At 49.2% G+C, this 10,025-nt stretch overlaps 1 protein-coding gene across 1 annotated transcript; it reads left to right on the top strand.

Annotated features, from left to right (window-relative positions):
- The first annotated feature begins 1,638 nt into the window (after positions 1–1,638).
- PAQR8 (progestin and adipoQ receptor family member 8) lies at positions 1,639–2,946 on the top strand. Its single transcript, XM_010166584.1, has one exon. It carries the CDS (start codon positions 1,639–1,641, stop codon positions 2,695–2,697), a length of 1,059 nt encoding a protein of 352 aa, XP_010164886.1. The 3' UTR covers positions 2,698–2,946.
- Positions 2,947–10,025: the final 7,079 nt, after the last annotated feature.

Here is a 10,025-nt window from a genome sequence, read left to right as displayed (position 1 = left end):
ATGTCCTTGTGGTGTTGGTGGCCCCAGCACTGGAGGCAGCACTGCAGGTGGGGTGTCAGGAGAGCGGAGCAGAGGGGCAGAATCCCCTCCCTCCACCTGCTGCCCACGCTGCTCTGGGTGCAGCCCAGGACACGGTTATTGGCCTCTGTGCTGCCAGCGCACGTTGCCGGCTCGTGTTCAGCTTCTCGTCCCCCAGCACCCCAAGTCCTTCTCCTCAGGGCTGCTCTCCAGCCATTCTCCACCCAGCCTGGATTTGTACTTGGGGTTGCCCTGACCCAGGTGACCTTGCACTTGGCCTTGTTGAACTCCATGGGGTTTGCACAGGCCCACCTCCCCAGCCTGTCCAGGTCCCTCTGGATGGCATCAGTTATCAGTTTCATTTTAAGCATGGGCATCTGTGTGATGAGTTCTCCTCTTTTTGTGTGGAACAAACACCAGCAGGGAGGAGAAATATCTGGGGTGGAAGAGGAAATGGAGGGTACTGTTTAATTAATTCAATGCTGTGAGATAGTCTCCAGACATTAGGATCCTGCTGTGCCCTGAATCTGAATGTTTTCAGGCAGAGCTTAGCAACTCTGGAGGTTGCCAAGGAGCAGAGCAGGCAGAGGAGTGCCCAGCCCTGGGGTTTGGCTGCTCTGAGCATCCAGGCACATCTCCTCTGGCAGCTTCTCAGCATGGCTCCATGGATGCTCCAAAGGCTTCAACACTATACCCAAACTGCAGCCAGCTTGATGTGGAGCCCCTCGTTTCTCCTTCACCTCCCAGTCCTGCTGCTTCTTACACAGGGAGGGATGTGGGCTGCAGAACTGGGACTGTGGACTTCTCCTTCTCTCCCTCTGGCATACTCACTGCAGCAGCCCTAGGCATGCAACTCACATCCAAGCTGTGTGGCAGGGGAGCCAGGCTTATTTTCAGCCTCCACAGTTTGGTTGGGACCCTCTTCACTTAAGTGTGGAAAGGCAGGTTATCCCTTTGAGGAGTCATTCCACCTCAATTTTGTCTCTGAGCAGTTTGTTCTGGGGAAAGGGGTGAAAAATCCCCTTCCTCAAATCATCAGGTGCTTTCCTGGCATCTAATTGTTTCTTGCACCCCCTTCTTGGCAGCTCTTGGCTACTCCTAAACGTGCTCCAAGCTGAGTGTCTGAGGAAGTGGGCAAGAAGGGAAGGCTTGTGACATTGCTGTGCCCTGTGACATAGGCTGAACTGCAAGGACAGGGCTGTGCCATCCTTCTCCAGGCTGAATTTAGGTCTGCTGAGTCCAGAAAAGCCCCTTTCCCGTAAAAGCAGGATCAGCATCTTGATAGCTCCATGGCTTATCCCACCTAGGAATGGCAGCACGCTCTTCTCCCCGATGCATAGAATGGTTTGGGTTGGAAGGGACCTTAAAGATCATCTAGTTCCAACCCCCCTGCCATCAGCAGGGACACCTTCCACTAGACCAGGTTGCTCAAAGCCTCATCCAGCCTGGATCATCATCATTAACGTTTCTTCATCATCATTAATGTTATCATTTCTTCATCATTAACGTTAATGATGATGCATCATCGTTAACATTTCTTCTTTCTCTTCTCCCTGCAGGGCACGAAGGTGACGTTCCCCAGAGCTGGACTCAAAGCCACCACCGCACGCACGCAGCGAGATGACAGCCATCCTGGAGCGGATCAGTACCCTGTCCCTCAGCGGGCAGCATCTCAGCCGTCTCCCCAGGCTGCTGGAGGATGGTTTCCCCAAGATGCCTTGTACGGTGAAGGAGTGTGAGGTGCCACAGCTCTTCCGTGAGCCATACATCCTCACCGGGTACCGTCCCACCGGCCAGGACTGGCGGTACTACTTCCTTAGCCTCTTCCAGAAGCACAACGAGGTGGTCAACGTGTGGACTCATCTCCTGGCAGCGTTGGCTGTGCTTCTGAGATTCAAGACGTTTGTGGAGGCTGAGCAGTTACCTATGTACGCGTGGTCCTTGCCTTTGCTCATCTTTGTCTTCTCCTCTGTCACCTACTTGACCTGCAGCCTCTTGGCCCACCTATTGCAGTCCAAATCAGAGCTGTACCACTATACCTTCTACTTTGTGGACTATGTTGGAGTCAGCATCTACCAATATGGTAGTGCCTTGGCCCATTTCTACTACAGCTCTGACCAAGCTTGGTACGACAAGTTCTGGCTTTTCTTCTTGCCAGCAGCTGCTTTCTGTGGTTGGTTGTCTTGTGCCGGCTGCTGCTACGCGAAATATCGGTACCGACGGCCTTACCCCATCATGAGGAAGATGTGCCAGGTGATCCCAGCTGGGCTGGCTTTCATCTTGGATATCAGCCCTGTCGCTCACCGGGTGGTTGTGTGTCACCTGGGGGGCTGTGAGGAAGATGCTGCTTGGTACCACACGTACCAGATACTGTTTTTCCTTATCAGTGCTTATTTCTTCTCCTGCCCGGTCCCTGAGAAGTACTTCCCTGGCTCCTGCGATATCGTTGGCCATGCCCATCAGATCTTCCACATCTTCTTGGCCATCTGCACCCTGTCACAGCTGGAGGCTATTTTTTTGGATTACAAGAACAGGCAGGAGATTTTCCTGAAGAGACACGGGCCTTTCTCCATTTATCTCTCCTGCATCTCTTTTTTTGGCCTGGTGGCTTGTAGTGCCATCACAGCTTACATCCTGCGATGCAGGATCAAAGCCAGCCTGGCTAAAAAGGACTCCTGAGAGTCACAAACGTGACGAGCATGACATCACTGGGGTGGTGAAAATCAAGAAAAAGGGGCATAACATATTAGAGACATAACTGGCTTATTTGCCTAACATGCTGTGACTAACCTGGACCCTGGAATTGGGTGGAGGGCTGGAGACTTCATGCTGGATGCATTTTCACAGCAGGGACTTCCTTCTGCCATGCAGGGGGGACATGGAGTGTTTTAAGCCAGAATAAGTCACTTAACCAAGGATGCTGGAATAGGCAGAGGTTTCTCATTCATTCTGGTCGTCTTGTCAAGTATCTCAATGCCAGGTGGTGGAGGTGGCTTTGGCAAAGCAGGTTTGGAGACTTAGGCTTGACTTGGGGTCCTCTAGGATGAACAGGTCCTCTAGGATGCTGGAACAGGCAGAGGTTTCTCATTCATTCTGGTAAACCCATGGGTGGTATCTTGCTGAATGTCAGGGAGGGCAACCTGAAGGCTGTGAGACTGTAGAAGGGTCTTCCAGGGCTCACAACGCAGTGGAGAACGCACCGTGAGGACCACAGCTGGATGTGATGACCTCTCTGGGTTTTGCCATCTCTGCTCTCTGTGGGAGACCTGTTCCTATCAAAGGCAGTAGCAAGGTTTCAGGAAGGTTCTACATTTCCAGGGTTCAGCTGCAAGGGCATGTGTGGCACAGTGGCTGGTATAATCCTTTTCCTGCTCCAGCTGGGCTAAGCCAGGTTCTTCTCTCTACAGTCCCCTTGTCAAGTATCTCAATGCCAGGTTGTGGAGGTGGCTTTGGCAAAGCAAGTTTGGAGACTGAGGCTTGACTTGGGGTCCTCTAGGATGAACAAGGTCTGGACCTGAGCCCTGTGTCTACCAGGGACTGGTGTGGGTCAAGTACAGGTGGAGATGTTAGGTCAGCTCCATCTTCTCTTTCTGTATGACTACACCAACTGCAGTGGAGCTGCTCATCAAAACCAAGGAGTCAGGCTGTCCCCAGGATTACTAACAGGAGATGGTGTCTTTCTCAGCAGCTTGACTCAGACCTAAGGTAGTGGCAGTGCTGCTGATGGCTGTTTGGTAGCCTACAAGACAGGTCTTCAAAGGCTTCTCGCTTCCATTTTAAGTGCTTAGTTACCTTTGAGGAGCTGGGTCTGGGTCAGGTTGGAGATGGTTTTGAGCCTTCCTCAGTAGCGGCAGCAGAGGTTGAACACCACTGAGGCCATCAGCGTTCAGGGTGCTGGGCCCAGGAGGGGAGATGCTTTTGATGCTGGGTGCATCATTTTGGCTGCTTGTGTGACAGGTTCATGGATTCCTGCCTGCAGAGACTGACTCTGTCATCTGACTGGGGAGTCTGACTGACCTCCAACGATGTCCATGCCATGTAGAGGAACTTGGGCTTGACCTGGCTGATAATGGGCAAGGCTCTAGGCCCTGGGCCTCCAACAGTCCTACTATGGTCATGGCCAAAAGAGTATGAAAGTGAAGTATCTTTATTTCCTTTTTAATGATGCTTTTCAGGACATCAAGCAGTCCTTGGTGGGCCTCATGGAAAAGCTGACCTTGAAGCTGAAGGGTTGCTTTTCTCTGAGCAATGAGGTTGTGAATCTGGCAGGTTTCTATCAGCATTAGATGAAGAAAGAACAGCAAAAGGCAGGAGTAAGGTGACAGCATTAGGGTCCTATGCAATCTTGGGACAGGTTTGTCCTTGAGACTTGATGATTCTTGTGTGGAGTAGCAAAGATAGTGGTCAAGGACACTTAGTGGCCACAGGTCAATCCTGTCCAAGGTGCAGAAAGGGTTGGTTTACTACATCCCCCACTAGATGAGTCTCTTCTGTGCTTGCTTAGGGGGAATTTCAGATATGGAGCCACACTGAAGTTGGTGGCACTTGCAGGACAGGATGCTCAGAGCCAATGCAGAGATACGGTCCCATGCAGCCTAGACACCTTCTGTTTGACCCACTGCTGGCTTTCCATCCTAAACCTTGGTACAGCTTCTCCCAGCTACACACTGCTCAAGACCTACAAATTCAAATGCCAACCGTATCCTGGGCTGCATCAAGAGAAGCATGTACAGCAGGTCAAGGGAGGTGATTCTGCCCCTCCACTCTGCTCTTGTAAGGCCCCACCTGGAGTACTGCGTCCAGTTCTGGAGCCCCCAACATAAGAAAGACATGGACCAGTTAGAACAAGTCCAGAGAAGGGCCACCAGGATGATCTGAGGGCTGGAGCAGCTCTGCTGTGAGGACAGGCTGAGAGAGTTGGGGCTGTTCAGCCTGGAGAAGAGAAGGCTCTGGGGAGATCTTATAGCGGCCTCCCAGTACCTGGAGGGGCTACAAGAAAGCTGGGGAAGGACTTTTCATAAGGGCAGCTAATGCCAGAACAAGGGGAAATGGGTTTAAGCTGAAAGAGGGGAGGGTTAGATGAAATATGAGGAAGAAGTTCTTCACTGTGAGGGTGGGCAGGCAGTGTCCCAGGTTGCCCAAGGAAGTTGTGGATGCCCCCTCCCTGGAAGTGTTGAAGGCCAGGGTGGATGAGGCTTTGAGCAACCTGGTCTAGTGGAAGGTGTCCCTGCTGCTGGCAGGGGGGTTGGAACTGGATGATCTTTAAGGTCCCTTCCAACCCAAACCATTCTGTGCTTCTATGAACATTTGGCAAATTCCTAGAAGGTATAAATCTTTGCTGAAAGCGAGGAAGCCATGGGATCTATTCCAGCCACACGGGTTTGTCTCACTGAATCCAAGGGCAGGTAAATAAATGGTGATTGCTGGTTCTGAGCAGGCAGAGTTGAGGGTTGGGGATATGATTTGTCATGACAAGCACTGAATTCTGCACTTCATCTGGTTTCTAACTGTTGAGATGTGTGTGTGTGTGTGTGCATGATTTCTTATCCAGAAAGGCTTTGCTTTTGGCTTTTATATCTGCAGAGCCTCCTAGTTGGGTTGATATTAGCTTGAAGGAAACAGTGCTTTGCTGCTGGAGGAGCAAGGTGGGCCAGACAACAGCATCTCTGAAAACAGATTTATTAATAGGTGCTTTGCTGTGTCCTGTGTTTTGTGGATTTGAAACTCATGGCCCTATTGACAAATGAAATACAAAGGGAGAAGGAAGGAAGGTTTGTGTACAAGAGAAGAAATCATAGGAAGGCCTTCAGGAGGTCATCTAGTCCACCCTTTCTCAGCACTCTAGGCCTCCTGGTTTACATCCAGTCCAGCTTAGAAATTAATGACTTCATTTCCTACGGTGTATTTGGACAGTACAGCCATGCTGACCTAACAGTCCATTTGCCTCAGGGGAGCGGGAAGTGGAGATGGTCCCACTTCCACATTGTCATTCTCCCTCCCTTGCACAGAAGCTCATCTTGACCACACAGTGAGCCAGTGGCAGGAGACGTACCAGTAAAAAAACCAATCCTATGGAAAAAATGTCATTTTCTGCTGGTTTTAACTTTCAGCTGTCTCACTTGGGCAACACAGCTGCCTGCAGGGAAGGACCGAAGTGGAGGCCAGCAGCAGTTCCTCTGCTTAGCTGCACCGATGGACTGCTCCTTCCATGGTCTCCGTGGCTTTGCTCATGGATCTTCTCCCAGTTTGGGGAAAGACATCCAGTGGGAGCAGTGCTTTTTGTCACAACTTAATTTGCCTTGTTTTTGTGGTAGGTAAAGCAGAATAAGCTGCTGAGTGTGGATCTGGCTGGATGGTATCAGTGGGCTCCTGTGCAAGAAGGGGAGTAAACCAGGCTGGTCCAGAGCTCCTTTCTGGGCTAAAATGGAGAGGGAATGGGGCATTGCTGCTAATAGCAAACCTTGCTCTGCTGCTACCTACAGTTATACTGGTACCAAAGGAAGGGATCACCCAGGTGTTTCCTTCTCTAAGGTTTTGAAAATAGATAACATGTCCTGGCCTTGTCAAAGGAGGATGGGTACAGTAATGCCATCTAGTTGAGGGACAGGGAGAGGAGGTATCAACATGGCTCTTCTGAGGTATTTCTGGTCATGTGTCTTCTCCTCCTTCGTCCAGCAGAAGTGAAACTTCTCCTTCTGCAGCAATTGTGTGACAGTGGTGGTGTTTTTACATATTCTTACATTACCCCTCAGGTGAAGCCACTCACGTCCCTGCGTGGCCCTGCACTCAGACCTGGAGCTGACCTCCTGGTTACTATGATGGGTTGATTTAGCAGGGAATTTCAATACAGATCGCTGCTGCTGTGAGGATGCACCCTTGTGTCACAAGGGGCTCACCAACACTGGAGCTTGCTTCATCCTTATCTCCATCCTCCTCCTCTTCTTCCAACCAGCTTATTTCTTTCCCTCATCCCTGGACTTTATCCTTGTGCCTTATGCACCTGGCTGCCTACCTGAGTAGACTCCACATGCTGTGCAGTTTGCTGGGCCAGGACTGGAAGGTGGTTGCTGATGCCCTGCAGAAAGCCCTACCCTTGATCTAGGGGAGATCAGGGCTGGGTCCAGAGAGAGTAAAAGTGCCACTGTGGTAAATGCTCAGCTTGTCTGAGAGCCTCTCAGGGTCTTCTCCTTGGGCTCACTACTTGGAGCATACCTCCTTCCATCCTGGTGTTCCTCTAAGGAGGTATGGCTGGGAGGAGTCTACCAGTGGCAAGGTTTGGTGAAGAGCTGACCACCAAAGCTTGAGCACATCTGAGATTGTGAAGGAACCAAATCTTAACCCTCTCCTCCGGGATTCTCTGGTCCTGAGATAGTATTTTTTGCAGATCTTGCAACCTGGGTCTGTACAGGACAACTCCTGAGAATTCATCCCAGTGTGCCTTACGCTATTCCTTTTTTTGGGATTCATCCTGAAGGAACCTGAAGCTCAGAGGGAGCCTCTTTGGTCTGTGGTTGCTCTTAACAGCTGCTACCCACTGAGAGGATTTGCTTGGTGTACGGAGCAGAAGAGGAGGATGGAGAGAGGTGCCTTAGACTTGTATTTATGCCTAGTGATTTGTGTAACAAGGCAAGGACGGGCTCCTCATGTGCCTTGCAATTTCTATCTTTTACTGACAAGATTATTTTTAAAGCACTGTTACTAAACTGAAATACAAAAGAGTTTGTATTTTATTTTTCCCTGGGAAACAGGGAAGGGTATGAGTGTTACATATTAACCATCCCCTTCCCAACTCCCATCTGCTGACTTTGTATTGTTGAAAATGTTGATAATATTTTAAGCTTTGTACTGTACTGATCATTATTTAAAAACCTTAGTTTAAAAAAGAAAAGAAATCTGTAAAAGGAAAATGATTGGTGTGGTGTGAAATTCCCAAATGCACAACTACAGGAGGTTATGAGTCATTAGGAATAAAAGTGGATCAGAATTACAGATTTCATATATTAGAGTGGATCATAATTATAACAGTAATGAACAATAAGGTGTGGTTTTATCTGTGCATCTCAAAGCGCTTTCCAGGTTTCACAGTCACTGTGATTTTCATTCCTTTTTCACAAGGGAGATGCATGACACTGATTAGAAGGATTTAAATTCATCCACAAAAGTAATTTGGTGTCCAGTTTTCCTTGATTTCTATAAGAACTCAGTATTTAGTGATTTGGTGGCCTGGCACCAAAGCAGTGAAACTTCAGTTGGCCAAGCTGCGAACACAAGTGTCTGTTCAAGCAAAACAGCACGTGCTTAAAATTAAGCCCAAGAGACACAACAGAGAGGATGGACAGCAGGATATTAATTAATGGGCAGAAGGTTATCAGTCAGATCTCTGACTTATCGTGCGTAGTCCCCGTACTGCCTCCATTACTCTACGTGCACTTCAGACAGACACCCCCCAGCACACTGGTTTCCTAGAAAGCATTTTGGGGATTTTCCATTTGCTGGAGGTGACCCTGTTCTGTTGATCGCTCCAGGCCCTCTGCTCATCAACCTCGACCATCACTCCGTGACAGGGCTGCTGGTAACTCTCTTTTCCCCATCATCACTAGTTTAAACCTTCTTTACTAGAAGGATCATGTGTGATCATGTACATCACAGAATCGTAGTGGTTGGAAAAGACCTTTAAGATCACAGAGTCCAAACATGAACCTCACACTACCAATTCCACCTCTAAACCATGTCCCTCAGCACCTCATCTACCTGTCTTTTAAACACCACCAGGGATGGTGACTCCACCACCTCCCTGGGTAGCCTGTTCCAATGCTTGACAACCCTTTCAGTGGAGAAGTTTTTCCTCAGATCCAACCTAAGCCTCCCCTGGTGCAACTTGAGCCCATTTCCTCTTGTTCTATCACTTGTTACCTGGGAGAAGAGACCCACCCCCACCTCTTTCCACCCTCCTTTCAGGGAGTTGGAGAGAGCCAGAAGGTCTCCCCTCAGCCTCCTTTTCTCCAGGCTCAACAACCCCAGTTCCTTCAGCTGCTCCTCACAGGACTTGTTCTCCAGGCCCTTCACCAGCTTTGTTGCTCTTCTTTGGACTCACTCCAGCACCTCAACATCTTTCTTGTAGTGAGGGGCCCAAAACTGAACACACCCCATCCCCCAGGATATACACTCAGTGTGAATTTCAGTCCTCTAAAAAAATCTGCTCTTTTTTTCCTTCTGTTATCACCACACTAATAACTGTAATTATAATTTCTTAATATGCAGATCAAGGCTTCTGTACTGATGTGTTTTTACCCACCAGAGGGCGAGATGTCTTCATCTGTGGCCACAGAAAGGCCTCCAGTGACACGAAACCAGAGTCTTCAGCGATAGCCTTCCAGACAGGCTTAGGAAAAAATGTTCCCATTCAAGCAGGATTGCAGCCAGTTCTGCAAGGAGATACATTTCTGAGGGAGGGATGTGCTTTGCTAACATCTCACCCTCTCTGTAAGCGACAGGGATTTCACCAGACAAGTTAAGCCAAAGTTTTAAGTTTCCATGAAGTAAAAACTGGAGAGGGATGGGAGAAAATAGCAAAAGAGAAAAGCTCATTTTTAAACTAGAAACAAAAACGGAGACTTGTGGTAATGCTGAGAATGAACTGCTTGGTGATACTGTTTCAGGGCACAGAGATGGTCTAGTGGAAGGTGTCCCTGCTGATGGCAGGGGGGTTGGAACTGGATGAGCTTTAAGGTCCCTTCCAATCCAAACCATTCAATGATTCTATGATTCTATGATATTTACTGCATGCCCATCATTATCCAATATTACACACACGGATCCTTGAGATGTGAAAAGCCAGAGATGGTTATTAACAAAAGAGGGAAACTGGCCTGTCCAAAGCACATGAAGCCAAATGCAAAAAGTAAAAGAGCTGCCAAGTCACAGAATCACAGAATGGTGGGGGTTGGAAGGGACCTCAGGAGATCATCCAGTCCAACCCCACTGACAAAGCAGGCTCCCTACACCAG

The sequence above is a fragment of the Antrostomus carolinensis genome, unplaced genomic scaffold (assembly GCF_000700745.2).
Source record: "Antrostomus carolinensis isolate BGI_N321 unplaced genomic scaffold, ASM70074v2 scaffold30910, whole genome shotgun sequence".
In the NCBI taxonomy this organism is placed as follows: Eukaryota; Metazoa; Chordata; class Aves; order Caprimulgiformes; family Caprimulgidae; genus Antrostomus; species Antrostomus carolinensis.
The sequence above is the reverse complement of the archived record's forward strand: the minus strand, read 5'-3'. Positions and strand labels throughout refer to the sequence as shown.

Excerpts from the sequence above, each read along its gene's own strand:
- PAQR8 (XM_010166584.1), top strand. The coding sequence starts at position 1,639 with ATGACAGCCATCCTGGAGCGGATCAGTACCCTGTCCCTCAGCGGGCAG.